Below are 17103 nucleotides of genomic sequence, written 5' to 3'. Positions count from 1 at the left end.
CAGTTTATCTCGTGTTACTGCTCAGGCAGAGGTCAGAAACTAGCAGAACTGGCCAGGATCAAGCAGGCTGGCTGAAAACCCAGCAGGGCCATGCCAGGCCAGCAAAAGAGCCCTGCAGAGGGTGATGCCACCTAAGCTGGGTCTGGGTGCCCCGCTGCCGGCACCGCAGCCCTGCCGCTGCCGCTGCCGAGCCTGGCTTTGCCTCCGCGCATTTGCTTAAGCTGATTTAAAGCCACAGTAACACCGCAGTGCTCGGTGGGCTGGCAGGGAATCAGGGGAAATCCAGCCCCGTTTTGGGGCGGGGGGGGGGGGGGGAGAAAGAAGTTTGGTGCAGAATAGGTACCCGTAATTTAATAATCAGATGGAGGGGACAGGTGCTGGGTGTCCCTAAACCTCTGCTCACCAGTCAGGCAGGCTGTACCCACGGAAGCCACTGTCACCTATCTTTAAGGAGTGAAAAAGGAGCCACTAAAGGTGGGAAAGGGTAAAAAACGTAGTGTCTGGTAAGGTGCCCATTGCTCAAAACGCTGCGACAAGCACATGGCACCCTCTGCCCCAGAGCACCGCTGGCAGGGCACAGCCCAGCTCCGCAAGGGCAGTCCTCCCCTGAAGGCCAAGCCTGGTCCCTGAAACCCTCCCCAAACACCTCCCTAGACGCCGGTGACAGCGACAGGCCCTCGACAGGCACCAGGCAAACGGCATCTGACCCCGGAATCGGCCAGAGCCAAGCGATGCTCAAGTCAGGGCGGGGAGGGTACAGCCAGAACACCCACCCGGGCTGCGAGGGGCACAAGGGGCACCCGCTCGGCCCTCGCCAAGATCTCCCAGAGCCGGCAGGGCCGAGGGGGGAGAGGGGGGCACAGTGAGCGGTGCTCGACCAGGAGCAGGAACTCGTGTCCCCTTCCTTAGAGCCTGGCAGCCCTTCTCCCGGTGCCGTTCTCGGTTGGCTGTGCTCTCGCCAGGATGAAGGCTCCGCCGCGGCTCGCCGGCAGCTAGCGAGGAACCCTCTGAGCATCGAGGCTGCACCGAAGGAGTTTTGGTTTCCTCCCCGGTGCGGGTAGCAGGATCCGCCTCCTCCTCCGCCTCCCGTCCGGTCCCGCCGCTGCCCGACCACCACCGCGGGCACTACCGGGGTGGGGGGTTCCGGCGGCCCCCCCACCGACTCCGCCATAGGCTCGGAGCGGCCCGGGCCGATTCCGAGGCTGGGACCGCCAGGGAATAGGGGAGTTCCCCTGCCCGAGCCCCCTCGCAGCTGCACGTCCAGCTCCCCGAGCTCCGACCACCGCAGCCGAGCTGGGCAGGGCAGGGCCGGGCTCCCCCACACACACTCCGGGACACGCCGCTCTGGTGCCTCACCCCGCCGCCCCGCAGCCCTCCCCGGGGCCAGGCCCCGCGGTGCCGGTTCCCGCAGCACCCCCACCCGGCCCCGGTGCCCACCCCCGCTCAACAGTTGCCCCCGGGGCCGCTCCCTAACGGAGCTGCTGCTGCCACTCGTCCCGTGGCCCCCACGCTGCCACACCGGGGCAGCCCCGAACATGGAGGTGGCGACGGCGGCGGCCGCGCTGCCCCCGGGGAGGGCTCTTCCGCCATCGCCCGGCGCTGCTGCTGCTGCTGCTGCCGCTGCCGGTGCGGCCGGGGACAGCCGGCCCCGCAGGGGCAAGGCTCGGGCCACACCGCTAAACTCCGCGAGTCCCGGGGAGTCCCGCTGCTGTCGGCCGCCGCCCCGCCCCGCCTCACCACGCCGCCCCGGGACCCCCCGCACCGCCCCGGGGAGCGGCAGGTGCCACCAGTGCCGGTGCCGGAGCCGCCGCCGCGCCAGGAAGGGCAGCAGGCACGCCGCGCCGTCGCGGGGCAGGGAACGGAGCCCGCCGTCCGCTTGCCCGTTCCGCCGGCTCGGCGCTGTCAGTGGCTGCCGGCCCCGCCGCTGTCCCATCGCAGGACGCTGCTCTCCCGACCCCCCCCCCGCGCCACCATCCCCGGGGGTGTCCCGGGACCGTTTCCATGGAGACCCCGTCCAGGCGGGGGGGTGGGGGGGTGTCGAGCCGCCCGTTCCCGTCCACCTTCCCCCCTAACCCCCCTGCCCCGCCGGTGGGTGCGGAGCCGCGCGGGCCCGGGGTGCCCGAGCAGCGGGGGCCGGGCGTCCGGTTGCGGGTCGGTGGGGCGGAGGACGAGAGGTTGTGTGTGTGAGGATCACGGGGGGACCCGGCGGACACGCACCTGCTTCCCGAGCCGTGCGGGCGGCGGCGGGGGCGGCGGGCTGAGGCGGGCCCCCCTGCCCGGGGTGGCGAGTCGGACCCTGGGCGCTGCGAGCGGCGGTTCGGCGGCGGTGGCGGCGGCGGAGACACTGGCAGCGGCAGCCGGAGTGTGAGGGCGAGAGCGAGCCGCCGCCGCGGCGGCTGACGGGAGCTGTAGTCCGGTAACGACGGACCGGCCGTTCGCGACCGGCCCCGGGGACTGCGGCTCCCGGCGTGCCGTGCGGGAGCCCTGCCCGCGCGGGGGGGCCGTGCGGAGCCAGCCGAGTCCGGAGAGGGAACGAGCGAACGGGGAGGGAACGGGAGGGAGGGGGTTCCGCGCCCGGCACAGCCCGCGGGAGGGGGTGCGGGGGGGGAGGCCGCTCCCGCCCGGGGAGGGGCCGCACGGCTCCGGCGGACGGCGCGGCGCGGCTAGGCTCGGCTCGGCGTGCAGCGGAGCGGGGGGAGCCCCACGCACATACACACATACACACCGACCCCGCGCCGGGGCACCAGAGCCCGCACCGGGGAGAGGCGCTGGCTCCGCACCGCGGGGAGGAGGATGGAGAAGGAAGGCGGGGGCGGGCGCTCGCTCGCTCTCTCCACGCCCGGACACAGCGGCTGGGCAGCAGGCAGCGCTGGACGGGCAGCGAGCGCGGAGCCCGCAGCCCCCGTGCCCGCAGCCCCGCTCTACCCCCAGGCTCATAGACCCGCCGTGCCGGTGTAGCGGGCACGGTGCCGCCTGCCCGGTCGAGGTGGGCGCGGGGCCGCGATGGCGCTGGGTGTACAAACCATCCCCCCCCAAGTCCAGGACCCGGTGCCCCGTGCCCCGCCGGGTGGGGCAGCGCTGCGGGGCGGGGGCAGTCCCGGGCGGGGGTCAATGCGCTTCCTCCGCGCCATGCGGGGCACGGCTCGGTACGGCACAGCTTGACTCGGCACGATACTGCACAGCACAGCACGGCTGGGCTCGGTGGCTGGAAGTTTCTCACCGGTCCCCGCCTGCGGTACCGGGCCCCGCAGGCCCGGCGGCCACCGCAACCCCACCTCTGCCGTGCCCGAAGCGGGGCGGCCCCAGCTGTTGCCCGGCCTCGCCCCCGGCCTGCTCCGGCCCGGCCGCCTCACCGGGCCCGCCCCGCACCGCCCCGGCGACTGACAGCCTCTCCCGGCTCGGAGCTGTGCCGATAGCGGGCTGCGCACCGGGCCTGGGGACTGCCGTCTCCGCCGCCTGTCCCCGGTCCGGCCTGTGGCCGCGACCGATTCCCGGTGCCCCGGCCCTGCCACGCCGCCCAAGGCTGCCCGGCCCTGCCCGATCCCAGCGCAGGCACCGCCCCGCTGCCCTCGCCTCTGCCCCGCTGCCTGGCACGGCTGCTGCCCCCGGCACGGCCCCCGCTCCGTCCCGGGAGTCTGCGGGGGGAGACCTGCAGCATGGGCTTGTCCCGTCAGCGGGGCGAGGCAGGGCCCGTCCTGCCTGGGACGAGCTGGCACAGAGGTCGCGGTGCCACCGAACGAGGACGGGAGGGAGGCCTCCGGCAAACCGGGAGGGGGCTTGGCACTGGAGGCGGGGGCCAGGGGCTGCGCTGGAAATGCGGGACCGCTACGGGGGCAAGACCCCTGGAAGGGCTGCGGGGGACTGGGCGCACGGTGGGTGCTGTACAACGACCACCCCCAAGTCCACTGTCAGTGCCAGGGGAGCCCCTGGACTCCCACCCCAGGGAGTGGTTCTGTTTCTTCTCCTGCATTTGGCTCATCCAATACCAAAGTTCCTCCTGGTGTGTCCCAACACAGCGTGTGCCATGTCCAGGACCCTGCAGGGGTGGGGCCATGATGTCTCTACAGCTGGCACATGCCAGGTTCCACCTGCACCCTGATGTCACCTGCTGGTGCCAGGAGTACTCTCTGCAGCCTCAGCAGCAAATCTTCTCTCTACTCAGGAAGGGGAAGAGATGCAGAACCATGGAGTCATGGCATCATGGAATCATGGTCTGGCTTGGAGATGCCCATTGGGGTCATAGGGTCCAACCCTTACACTTCCCAACGGGCCAAAGTCTGGATTTTGTCCAGGAAGGCCACAGCAGTCTTAGGTAAAACACAGCTCCTTGTCCCTTTGGGCTGTCTTCTAGGAGCAGTTCAGGGCATGGGGTCATGGCAGGATGGTGCTGGGTGTGTGGATTTAGCAAGGTTTGGTGCCTGCAGAGGTGAAATGCCAGGGGAAGGCAGAGGGCAAGGACTGAGCCCAGGCGTGCTGAGAGGAGGGAACTCTTCTCCTCCTTTACCTTCCGCCCGTCATCTGCAGCCCACCCATGGCACAGCTGATACTTGGAGCTGTTTGGGGCAATGGAAGTCAGACTGGCACAGCCTGCCACCAGCACGTGCCTGGCCCTGGCTGTATCAGGACCTGCCTTATTTGCATCCTGATGCAATTAAAACCAGGCAGTTTGAGTACCAACCTCACCCTGCAGCCAGCCTCACCCCATCCCTGCAGGAGTGGCACCTGGGAATGCTCCATTCCACCACCGCCTCCTCTAACCATGCTCTGCTCCTGCCTGGGCTAACCAGACCCCACCAAGGGTCAGGCACCTTCACAGGAGTACAGCTTCCTCCCAGGGGTGTACAACATGGTGCTGAAACATCCTGGGGTGCTGAGCTTCATGCTCTGGGGAAGTCTGGGGAACAAGGAGCATCTCTGGCAGGGGAGCGTGGTTAAAATCTCACCAGCTGTGGACTCACCTGCAGAGAGGCCAACACAGGCTGTCTGTTGATGGGCACTGTGAAAGCACAACTGGGAACACTGGCCAGGGACTTCCCATGGTTTGGCCGTGGGTGAAGCTGAAGGCTCCATCCCAAGGACGCATCTCCTGAGGGCTGGCTGCCCCTGGTTGCTGCCCTGCCTTAGTGTTCCACTCCTCACTGCCTGCCTGGGCAGCAGGACTCTGCCAATCTCCACAGGTCTGGCAGCACCCAAGTGCCCTCCAAGTGCTCAGAGAAGTCACTGGATGGAAGGGCTGTGTGATTTCTGCCTGCTGTGGTCCCCTGAGCCATTGGGGGTGCTGGAGGTCTCAGATGTGACGTGGATTGCAGTTGATGTTCCTGCTGGTTTTGGTACACAGTATGCTCTGCTCACTGCCTGGCCACCCATGAGGACACCTCAGCTCCTTCTGGGTACCATTTTGGTCTCTCTGCCCATCTCTCTCCAAATGCACTGATGGGCCAGGAGATGCAAACAGATGTCTCTGTTTCAGCAGGACCTTTCAAGAACCTTCTCTCCCTGCAAGTCTGGTAGCAGCTGGTGGCAGAGGGGATGGCCCGTGGTTCCCAGAGCCAGGAGAGGAGTGATGGAAGTGACATCTCACACCTGATGTGGTGATGGGGACAACCTTTTGAGCAGGGCCTTTTGTGACAGGGCAAGGAGTGATGTTTTAAACTTAAAGAGGGAGATTCGGTCTGGAGGGATGGAAGAAGTATTTGACATTGAGGGTGGTGAGCCTGGCTCAGGTTGCCCAGAGAGGTGGGAGATGATGCCCCATGCCTGAAACCATTGCAGGTCAGATTGTTTGGAGTTCTGAGCAAGCTGCTCTGATGTCAGCAGATGTCCCCGCTGACTGCAGGGGGTTGGACTGGGTGAGCTTTAAAGATCCCTTCAACCTAGACTATTCCCTGATTCTCTGCCGTGTTTAACTATCCATCTCACAAATGCCTTGTCACCAGGGTGGTCCTGCACTGAATTTGCCAGCTTCAGAGCTTGAACGTAACTGGGAAGATGGAGTTGTGGCCAAGAAACCATTCCTGAGGCTAAGGAGGGGGTTTCCTTTCAGGACAGGTGTTCAATGACACAGGCTCTGGTGGACTCTCTCTGGGTTTCTTGGGGCTTTTCCTTCTGCTGTGAAGAAGGAGCTGCTGGGCTGCTCCACCCAGGGTGGGCAGACATCTCACCTGGGATTTACTGGTGATGAGAAGTGTCAGCTCTAACTGCAGACCTTGTCACCCCACTTTCCATAGATCATCCCTGTCCTGACAGCAAATGCTTCTGGAGCATGTTTGAAGGTGCAGCTAAAAGATGACTCCTCTGGAGCAGCTGCCTTCTTCTCCCTGCTCAAGAGGAAGACCACAAATCCTTCTGGGAACACAGTGGGCCAGGCTGCTGCCCACCGTTGTTCTGTACCACCCCTTTTCCCTCAGCTCCCCAAAGGGGCTTGCAGCGGGGACTGTGGAGGGACATGTGATGGAGTCCCACCTCCTGTTGGAGAGCCTAGATCTCTTATGATCTCAGAGGTTGAATTTTGCCCCACTGGGGCCAAACTGCTGCTGCTTCTGTGTTGGAAAGGGGGTTTCATGATTGAGGCTTTGGGCTGCTTCACCTTGGACCTCCCATGGGCCACCACAGGGAGCTCAGGGCTGGCATTTTCCTACTCACGGAGGGGTTTTTGAAACTGAATGAGGAAGTGTGGAGAAGTGACCCATCCCTTGGGGTGCAGCTGAGGAGAGTCTGCTGCCCTCCTCCTCTGCTGTCCCCAGCAGAAGCCCTGGGCTGCGAGGCGACTGGGATGACTAGGATGGGGTGGGGAAGGAACCCTGCTGTGCCTGGGGACAAAGCTGGCAGCTCGGGCAGTGACAGAGGGGAGGCGGGTGAGCAGAGCTGGGGGTGCCAGAGGAGCGAGGGGCGGGAGTCTGGCAGGAGGGGAGAGGTCCCCGCAGGGTGCCCTGGCTCAGTTCCAGCCCCTTCCCGAGGCTCCGGGGAGCGGCTTGGGGCAGGCAGAACCGGGCCTGCCCCTGCCTGCTACCCTGCGGCTCCGTTACCGTCCGTCTGCAGCCTCCCCGTCTCCGTTACTGCCCATTCTCAAGGCACCCGGCTCCATTACTGTCCATCTGCAGGGCCGACTCGCAGGTCCGGTTTCGGAGCCGCCGAGGGCTCCCGGTTGTGACCGGAGACAAAGAGACGGTGTCAGCGCGGCGCCCACCGCCTCCGCCGGCCCAAGTGGGAGACGCCGAAAGCCCCGGGGGCGACCGAGCTGCGGGGGGGCGGGGGGAGGGGGGAAAGAGGGGGCTGCAGCCTCCGGGAGCCGGGGGCTAGAGCAACCATCAGTGCCCAGCCGCGGGCATCGCCCCCGGCTTCCAGTCGCAACCCGTTGCCCGCACGGCCGAGGGGGATGCGGCGACAAGCGGCGGCAGATCGGTGCCGGCCTTGGCTCGGGGCAGCGAGGGAAGGTCGGGGCGGGAGCAGAGGCGGCAGGGTCGCGGGGCACGGAGGGGGCGGAGGCGGGGAAGGACGCCGGCGGTTGGATTATTTCTGTGTCCACCGCGGGCACCGAGCCTGTCCCAGCGGCGCTTCCCGCTCCGCGTCGGCCGCCCCTCGGTGAGGATCCGCTGGGAGCTCCGCAGCCGCTGCCAACGGCCTGGACTGCTCCTGAGCGGCGGCCCAGGACCACGCACCCTGCCTGCGTCTATTTGTCTGTCCTGCCTCCGCTTACCTCCGGCACCGCCCTAGACCTGCCCCTCTGGGGCCCCGCGGGAGCTTTCGGTGCTGCGGCTTCGCCAGAGCCCTTCCAGGGATCCCCGGCCCTAGGGTGCTGCTGATCTGGGACTCGGCTGAGCTGTTCTCCCAGTGTGGGAGTCCAGTGCAGTGACCCCTCCCTGCCTGGTGCCCCTGGCATCCTTCTCTGTGCCCCACTCCCTGCCTGCTGATCCTGGCATCCTTTCCTGTGCCCTCTTCTCTGCTTGCTGACCCCGGCGTCTTTCCCTGGCCCAAATGTGCCCAGCAGCTGCAAGGTGGCAGCTGGGACAGAGTCATCAGAGGCACACGGGGTAACTGGGGACAGACAGGAACCTGTCATCTCCAGGAGACCTGAGCAGGTCCCCACCTCAGATGGGTGACAAGACTGGCATCTGCTCCAGCCCCAGCAACTCCTCAAAGCTGGCAGCTGCTCATATCTCAGAACCCACCACTTAACTCGGGAGTGGGAAATAGTTGAGTGCCACCATGTGCCGCCATATGCCACCCTGGGAGCCACCACAGGCCCTGACCACCCAGTGCCCGCAGAATAGCCCCACTGCGGGTGCGAGGGTCCCGGCTACGGCATCTCGGCGGAGATCTGCTCAGGTTGTGCCGTGCTGGATCCGGCATCTCCATGGAAACCCTCCCGCTCAGGCTGTGCGGGCTTGGGAGATGCCATCTCCACGGAAACGCGGCTGGGCAGGCCGGGATGTGCCGGCCGGGCACTGGCTGCCCACGGCGGGAGGGTTGGGTGTGCCCAGGGCATCCCTGGTTGCAGAGAGATGGAAGGGAGATGACTCACCTCCGAGGCCAAACGGTACTAGAGGGGCAGGGGACAGAGCACAGCCACCCATATCCCTGGCATGGGCACAGGAAGGACAGGAAACTGGGGGCAGTTCTCCAGTGCCCAAAATACCAACACAAAGCCTGCCTCCCCTGCCCATCCTTGCTGCACGGGTGGGTTTGTGTGGCTCACATACTTTCCCAACCCAGGACTCAGCCTGATCCATTCTAGCGTGGGCATTTCCTATGCCATAGGGGCCAGAGATATTTAGGGTCACCCAAAGTCCCCAGTGCCACTGAACGAGGGTACAGGACCCCAGTGACAGCTGGGGGGCCTAGGATGTCCCTGATGTCCACGCTTCTATCCTGCAGCATGGGAAGCTGGAGGGCTGAGGTCTCACCCCCAGAAATAGCCCAGACAAAATATTTCACAGGTTATTTATAGCCTGCATAGAAAACACAAACAAAAACAAAACCCACAAAAAAAGAAACCCAGACAAACCCAACCCCCCTCCCCAAAAAAAATAAACCCCAACCCCAGGCAGCCCCCCCCAAGGCAAAGCAAAAGGCTTTGTTCGTTGATTTAAAATCTGCCTCTTTCTGTCCTTCAGCTCCTGCTGCTCCCCAGGACAGTGGGTACAGGAGACCCCTGCTGCACCGGCAGCTCTGTGGGCTCAGCCGGCAGCTCTGCCCAGCCGGGTCCCTGCTCTGGGGTGGCTTTAAGGGACACCACCAATGGCTGTGCCACCTCCTTGGAGCAGCACCAAGCCCATACGCACCACATCAGGAGAGGCACAGCCCCATCGCAACTGCTGCCAGCTCCCCCGGGCTGCGTCACCCATGGGTGCTGCCCAGGCTGGGCTCTGCGCACGGTGGGAGCTCTGGGCTGGGATTAGCCATCGTTCCCTGCTGGCACCGGGAGCAGCTCGGCCGCCCTCGCCGCGGCTGCCGGCTCTGTAAGCCGGGCTTTGACGTAGCCCGGAAAGTAGGCCAGTAAGAGCAAACTGCAGCCGCTCGCCGCTCTCTCGAGGGACGCGTGGCTGGCGCGGCCGTGGGAAGCCGTGTGCGCTCCCACCGCTGCTTACTTGGGGCGGGGGGTGGGGGGTCGGTCTTCTCCTGGCACTGCAGCACCTGCTGCCCACTGGCTCACACCCTGTGTGGCCGAGCTGCTCCGCTGCCAGGCTGGAGCACGCCACGGGAAGGGCAAAGATCAGGCTGGGAAATCCCCACGAGTAGCTGGTCCCCAGTCAGAGGTGATGCCGGCTCCGTGCCAGAGTATCCCCAGACCATTTTTGCCCCATTATACAGCAACAACCTCCTCCTGTCAGGGGCTCCCCCAGCCACAGCTCCTCCTTTCCCGCCGGGCATCCCCAGCATCCCCCGTTCCTGCAGTGTTTTGCAGACCCAAAATCCGTTTGTTAATTACACCTCTGACTGCTGACATCCCAATGCCCAGCAGTTTTATTCCTGCAAGGAACCCAGAAGGACAAGAGCAGCCCTAGAGAAGCTTGCCTAGCAGCCTGGAGCGGCCAGCCCGGCAGCAGCAGTGACCCCACTGGGTCGGGGTCCCCTCAGCTTGCCCCTAGCAGCTCACACTGATGTGTTGTGTGTTCATTTCTGAAGCATCTCTAGACAGTGGGAGCACCAGTTCAAGCCCAGTCCAGCCTACCACTGCTCTCGCTCACAGGATCAGGCTCATTCAGTTCTCCCAACTGGTGAGCTTCAGCCACGCTCATGCCACCCACCAGCCCAAACGCAGCGTGGTGCAGCCTGCAGTCCAAGGGCATACAATACAGCAGGTCCCACCCCCTGCTTCAGGTGGTCCCAGCCTGTGACAGCTGCAAATCCACATGCTCCAGCGAGACCTCAGCTCCTCTGAGATTCAGTGGCCTCGGTCCTCTGGAGGATATGCACCCCAAGAGAGGTCTGCCGTGGTGCTATCATCCACCCCGGCCCCAGTGGGGAGGGCAGCAGAAGACAGCCTTTTGCCATGGGGGGAGTCAGACATAGGAACAGAGACCACAGGGCTACACAGGGCTCCTCATCCCTAAAGGCAGCCCGAGGCCAGCGCTTCTCTGACTTAGGGTAGGTCTTCAGCCCTCACAAGATCCTTCCCAGTCCAGGGCTGGCAGCTGGGCACGTTGGTTTGGGTCCCAGATCGCCCCGTGGCACCCGGACAGGCACTACTCCAGCGCCGAAAGAGGCAGGCAGAGTCCAGAGCTTGGTAGATGAGGGAGGGTCCCCCCTCGGGCGTTCTCGGAGGGACAAGGACGGCGGTGCCGTGGGCCCCCGGCTGTCCGGGGGCAGGTGGAGGTGTGGGCAGAGGGGTTGCACATATCCTCAGCTCCGGGGGCACTTCATCTGAGACCAAAACAAACAAGACCCCCCCTCGGGACAGCCCCGGGGAGCGGGGGCGAAGGTTTCCCACGGCTCCAGAGTAGGCAGGGGGAGGGTGGGTCATAAGCGGGGGCCACCAGCCCAGCGAGGGGCTGGTCCCGGCTCGGAAACGCTGCCGCTTCCTCTCCTTTTTCGTTGTTTTCTCTTCAAGCCCCCACGGCCCCGCCCGCGGCCCCCGCGCTGCCAGAACCCCCCAGGCGGGGAGCGAGCACAGCTTGGGGTGCCTAAGGGTCAGACAAAGAACCTGCGACACCCCTAGAGGGGGCCCTGGCCTGGGCAGGGTAGACGCAGCTCCCACCTCCCTGGGAAAGGTGCCAGCACCCCGAGCAGAAGGGCCCTGTCTGGGCTTGGAGGGGGACTGGCACTAGGGATGCGGGTCTGGCTCCGTCTGGCACCATCACAGTAGCCACGGGATGAGAGACCTCTGTGTAGGCAGTGCCCACTCCTGCTTCTCCTTGAGGCTCCGGCACCTCACCCTGCGCTGGGCAGGGACTAGGGGTGGGGCCCAGCAGCAGGAAGAGAGAAGGGAGGCTGCACAACGGGCAGAGCCAGCTCCCACCGCGGGGAGAACAGCAGCAGCACTCACTTGAGACCCGACAGCCACCTTAGCCCCAGCACCTACCTTACAGAGCCCTTCTCTAGCTCACAGCGTTTATTAGAGTAGGGCAGAAGTTAGTGGGAGCTAGAGGTGGACCCGAGGAGCAATGCCCCAGGGCGTGGCTGAAAGCTCCTTCAGCCAAGACTAAGACATTTAGGTGAGGTATGGAATCACGGAATGCTTGAGGTTGGAGGAGAAATTGCAGATCATGGGGTCTGACCACTAACCCAGCACCACCAGGTCACCAGGTGCCTCAGCACCACAGCTCCAGGACTCAGAAACCCCTCCAAGAATGGAAACTCCACCATTTCACGAGGCACACTGGAGCAGGTCTTGACAGTCTTCAAGGACAAGGAATTGTTCCTAATGTCCAAACTAAACTTCCCCTAGGGCAACTTAAGGCCACTCCTTCTTGTCTTGTTGCTTGTTCCTCGGGAGAAACCAACCCTTACCTGGCTCCAACCTCCTTTGAGGGAGCTGTAGTGAGCCTCCCTTTTTTCCAGGCTGGACAGCCCCACTTCCCTCAGCTGCTCCTCACCAGCTTTCTTGCCCTTCTGGGCCCCCTCTAGCCCATCAATGTCCTTGGAGAGCAAGGCCCAGGACTGACTCCAGTACCCAAGGTGTGGCCTCACTCCTGCCCAATGTTCTTGAGTGTTGCATATCAAGAAGGGGAGATGAAAGCTAAAGCCACCAGGTACATAAAACAGCCCTGAGGGAGCACCAGTGGCTGCTCCAGCCCAGTGCCACCCTTCTAGGCCTGCCACATGCCTGGGCAGTACCAGGGCAGTGCTGGAGTTTTATTGTGGGGGAAGTGGTGGAAGGTACCAGCCAGAACCAGAAGCTTCTCCCAGGTCCTCCAGCTGCTCCAGTCCAATCACATGGGACAGAGCGGGGCACGGAGTTACCGTGCTCGCTTGTGTGGGGGGTGAGAGGGCTGCCTGGGCTGCTTTGGCTCCTTGGGCACCACTTCCAGCCCTGGCTTGGCCCCGGTGCCTGCTGCGGTAGCTACATTAGGGACATCCTCAGCAGAGATGGGCTGGATGATATGTCCTGCCCGGGTGATGACCCGGGGGGCTGTCAGCTTCTGGAAGGCTCGTTGGGTGTTCCAGGTGGAGCCCAGGGGTGTGCGGATGCTCTGCTCGAACTGCTGGTGCCTCTCGAAGGGAAAGGGCAACTCGTTCACCTGTGGGCACAGAGCAGCATGCTGGTGACACCCTGGCACAGGCCTCCCAGGGACTGCTCTCATCCCACACTTCTGCTGATTCCAGCCCCTGCCCTGCCCACCACCTCACTCCACCCCTGCTCCTGGCAGAGCCTGAGGCTGGCACAATGGAATCAGCCATGGGGAGAGCACCTCTGAGAACTCCTTGTCCTCCCTGCTGGCCTCTGGCGTGCCCAAGCTGGACACTTTGGACAGGGAAAACAGGCAGGCACAGCATGGGCAGGAATGTGTGGCAGGTTCCAGGCCAGTCTGGGTGGTGCAGCGCTGGCAGAGCCCCCAGGGCACCCACCTGATGTGCCGCCGCGTGGATGTTGCGCTTCTCACTCAGGATGACGTGGGGCAAGTGCTGGTCCTTCCTGGGAGGCGCTGGTGGTGGCTTCACCAGGAACCTGCAGGGCAGGTGGGTGGTCAGGGGGCAGTGCCAAGCTGAAGGGCACTGCCACAGCTTTCCTGCACTCACCTCTTGGTTTTCCTGGCGCTGGGCCTCAGCCCGGTGCCTCCCCACTCTCCCCAGCCTGGCAGCACCAGGTTGAGCGGCTGCGGCTTGGTGGCCTCCTCCGCCTTGCGCTTCTCCCGACTGAAGTCAGCGACCACATCGTCCCCGGCAAAGGCCTCTTTGATCACCCCTCTTTGGTCCATGCCACCTTCCTGGAAGAGATAAGAGTCACCCCCCTGTACTGAACCCCACCCTGGCACCAAGGACAGGCCTGTTCTGCTCACCTCCTCCTCCACGACCACTGGCATACTGGGGCACTGGACGTCCTGGGCCTTCCTTGTCATCACAGCCTGCAAGCTGATCATCTTCTTCTTCTTAGCTGGTGTTTTCCTGCCATGTTTGTCCCCAGCTCTGCTTTCCTCCTGCTGCTGCACTCGCTTCTCTGCTCTGGTGGCTGCTGGCTTCTCCACTCTTGGTGCCGACAGCACCTTCTGCTCTTCCACATGCTCCTCCGAGGCCAAAGCCTCCACATCTTCCATGGTCTGCACCCGTCCCAGCTGCTCTGACAGCAGGATCTCCTCCTCCTGGGCCTGCTGGGGTTGCTCCTCAGCTCCTACTGTGCTCACTTGCTCCTCCTCTACACAGACAGGGTGGGCAGGGCTGTCCCCTGGCTGTTCAAGAACTGCCTCTGCCTCATCATCACCTACACCTTGAAGGAAGAAGCAACAAAGTCACCCAGGAGCAGAGACAGAGCAGGAGAGCTGCAGGAAACCGGGTAGCACCTTCCTCACCTTGCTCCTCAGGGCTCCCTGCCTGCTGCTGCCGTGCCTGCCGCTTCTGTGCAAAGTCCTGCAGCAGAGCTTCCTCCTCCGACATCTCCTCCTCCTCTTCTGACATCTCCTCCTTGCTCTCCACAGCACCAGGCACCTCCACATCTCCAGACTCCTCCTGCACCTCAGGCTCCTGGGCTGGGTTGCTGGGCTTACCCAGCATCCAGGGATTGGCTCCGCTGGCAACAGTGGGAATGGGCACAGGTGGGAGCTCCTCAGGGGCATCGGCTGGCTCCTCCTCAGGCAGCTCCACTTGCACCTTCTCCATCAGCTCCTTGTTCTTGGCCAGCTGCTCCTGCATAGCTTTGCGGGCCTAGGGGGAATCCAGATGTCAAAAACAACACTTCTGCTTTCTCAGTTCCACCTCAGCTTCCACAACTTGGGGATTGGAGACCTTCTTGGGGCCTCTCCACCTGTCATGAGAGTTCCTAAGAAAGCAAGGGACTGTTGTAACAGGACAAGGGATGATGGTTTGCACTCAAAGAGGAAAATTCACAATGGAGTGAAGGGAAAATGTTTTTGACCCTAGGGGTGATGAGAGTCTGGCCCAGGTTGCCCAGCAAGGTGGGAGATGCCCCATCCCTGGAACCATTGCAGGTCAGGTTGGCTGGGGCTCTGAACAACCTGCTCTAGTTGCAGATGACCCTGCTGACAGCAGGGGAGTTGGACTGGATAGCCTTTAGAGGTCCCTTCCCACCCAAACCCTGCTGTGGATCTCACCTCCAAGTCATACTTGGCCATGATGGCCCTGGAACGGGCCCATTTTCCCTTGTTCTGGTGCTTAAGACTCATTCGCTCCTAGAGGCAAAAGGAAGAGAAGCATTAGGGAAGGCACCTTTGCCCATGGGGCCTTCCCAGGGTGAAGAAGAAGCATAAGAGGAGCACCTGCATCCTAAGCTGCTCCAGCTCCTCCAGCTTGGCCAGGGCAGCCTTGGGGTCTGACTTATGCAGCTGCTCAAACTCCTTCAAGGCTTTGCGCTTCCTGCTTCTCTTCAGCACACGATGGTACCTACAGGCACAGGGCAGAGTCAGTGAGAGTGACCTTGTAGTGCTGGGGAGTCCTTTGGGGATGCCAAGGATGGGACTCAGCCATTCCTACCACCACAGCAGAGCCTTACTTTTTGCTCTTGATCCTCTTCTCTCGCCGAGCCTTGGCTTCGTAGTAGGACTGCACAGCTCGAGCTTTCTGCAGCTCTGCCCGCCGCTGCCGGGCCTGCCAGGGAGAGCTGGGTGAGGGCAGGTGCCAAGGAAGAGACCTCCAGAGGCAGGGCATGGCCAGGGGGAACAGCTCACCTCCTCCAAGCTCATTGCCTGCAGCGAGGCAGTCTCCTCAGGTGTCAGGAGCGGGTCTGTAATGGGCTGCTTTGTCCTGTGGAGTAAGCCAAAGATCTCCTGCTCTAGGGGAGTGCGGGCCTGCAGGGACAGGAGAGACGTGGCAAGAGCAGATGAGGAGAGCTGCGAGGGCCAGGGGACAACTGCAGGGGTCAATGCTCCCCCATACCTCCCTGGTGCCCCGGCACACACACACCTGCCACGCTGAGGACACCTGCTCCAGGGGCGCGACTGCAGTGATCTCCTGCCTCAGGGGGAACACCAGCTGCTCTGCCCGCCGGTTCTGCAGAACCACCTCCTGCCACTTGCCCACATCCTTCGAGGTGGTGACATAGGCAGCTTCCCTCACGACCTGCAGGCAGGAGCGAGACAGGAGAGGAGTAAGCAGAGGAAGGCTCAAAGAAGAGCCAAGGAGCACCCAGGGGCTCAGTTCTGTGGCTTGCCCAGACCCACTCACCCTTTTTGCCTCTTCTTTGCTGAGGGGCAGCTCCACTGCCTTCTTTTGCTTTACTTTGCTCAGCTCTTTCTTCACACTGCCCAGGGCAGATTTGGGTTTGATAGGCTTCAGGAGCTCAGACAGAACCAGCTTCTCCCCAGCACCTATGCAAGGTCAAAACAGCCCCATTCAGCTCAAAGACCCAGGGAAGGCACTGCACATCCCTATCTGCCAGAGAGCAGGAGCTCTGCCCAGTCTCCCAGGACCTCACCTTTGCAGCTGACGTTGAATTCAGACACCTGCACGCTCGCCTCGGTGCGCTCTGCCAGCTTCCGCCTGTGGAAGAAGAAAACAAACCTAAAGGTATCCCACCTGTATCCCCCCCCACGTGTTTCTCTCCCAGTCTGTTGCCCCAGCAGAGGCAGGAAAAGCTGGAGCTACCCAGAAGAGAACCGAGCATCCTCCCACCCAGCCTCTTACAAAGCACTCCCGGGGAACGGGCAGCATTCGCAGCATGGTTGCTGCAGGAGCTCCAGGAATGAGCCACAGGAATCCCTCAGTCACCCTCCACTTACCGCCGCCGTCCCGAGAGGGAGCTGACCGCCTCCAGGAGCCGCTGATGCCGCCGCTCATCGTCCTCCTGCCCCTGGCACACGGATACACGATTAGTGAGTGCGGCTTGGCGCGGACCGAGCAGCCCGGCAGGTAGACGCGGGGACAGTCCCGAACGAATATCGGAACCGGTGTTTGCTCCCCAGCACTTAACCACCGTCTGGCCTCGCACCGGGACACAGCCTGCGCCTGCCCACACGTCCGTCGCCCAGGCCCCAGTATTCCCCGGTCAGACCAACCACATCCACTGCTGCCACCCCGGAGCGCACGGGCCGGGGAAGCGCACGGAGCTCCGCCTGCAGCGGCGGGGGGCAGCCGGGGAAGCCCTGCCTGCCTGCGCTCACCTCCTCCTCGCCCTCACTGGCGCTCACGGCCGCCTCCACGCCCAGCCACTCCTCCGCCATTGCGCCGCACACGCCGGAGGAGCCGAGGAGCGCCGCCCGGCGCCGCCGCCTCCGCACGACGCGCCGCAAAGCGCGTCACATCCGCCCTGCCTGCCGCCGCGCTTCCGCCCGGCCCGCCTGACGTCATGGTTGCCGTGGCGGCGGGGCCCGGCGGGCGGAGGATGAGCCGCGCCCCGGTCCGGCCGCAGAAGAACTTCGGACCTGGCGGAGCGGAGCCCCTGCGCCTACAGCCCGGCTCCGAGAGCGCAAAACTGAGACGCGGGCAGAGGCAGCGGGCCGCGCCCCGCCCCCGGCCACGTGCCGAGCCCCGCCCCGCGCCCGCCCCTCCTTGTCC

At 63.8% G+C, this 17103-nt stretch overlaps 2 protein-coding genes across 2 annotated transcripts in view; both read right to left on the bottom strand.

Moving 5' to 3' along the window:
* Positions 1 to 2417, bottom strand: part of BCORL1 (BCL6 corepressor like 1) — a 28105-nt gene extending 25688 nt beyond the window's left edge. The window contains exon 1 of the mRNA XM_064159251.1: positions 2218 to 2417. The gene's annotated coding sequence lies outside the window, so the exon portion shown is untranslated. The remainder of the gene's footprint in view (positions 1 to 2217) is intronic.
* A 9116-nt stretch (positions 2418 to 11533) lies between these two features.
* UTP14A (UTP14A small subunit processome component) lies at positions 11534 to 16848 on the bottom strand. The gene is made up of 14 exons (XM_064159250.1): positions 16710 to 16848; positions 16329 to 16399; positions 16025 to 16089; positions 15775 to 15917; positions 15514 to 15669; positions 15279 to 15398; positions 15104 to 15198; positions 14871 to 14994; positions 14706 to 14783; positions 13947 to 14298; positions 13440 to 13864; positions 13180 to 13367; positions 13009 to 13108; positions 11534 to 12680 (listed from the first exon to the last, which is right to left on the bottom strand). The coding sequence occupies exons 1-14, from the start codon at positions 16767 to 16769 to the stop codon at positions 12399 to 12401; spliced, it is 2259 nt and encodes a 752-aa protein (XP_064015320.1). The 5' UTR covers positions 16770 to 16848; the 3' UTR covers positions 11534 to 12398.
* Between the last annotated feature and the right edge of the window lie 255 nt (positions 16849 to 17103).

The sequence above is a fragment of the Pogoniulus pusillus genome, chromosome 19 (assembly GCF_015220805.1).
Source record: "Pogoniulus pusillus isolate bPogPus1 chromosome 19, bPogPus1.pri, whole genome shotgun sequence".
NCBI lineage: Eukaryota > Metazoa > Chordata > Aves > Piciformes > Lybiidae > Pogoniulus > Pogoniulus pusillus.
This window is presented reverse-complemented; position numbering and strand designations above follow the sequence as displayed.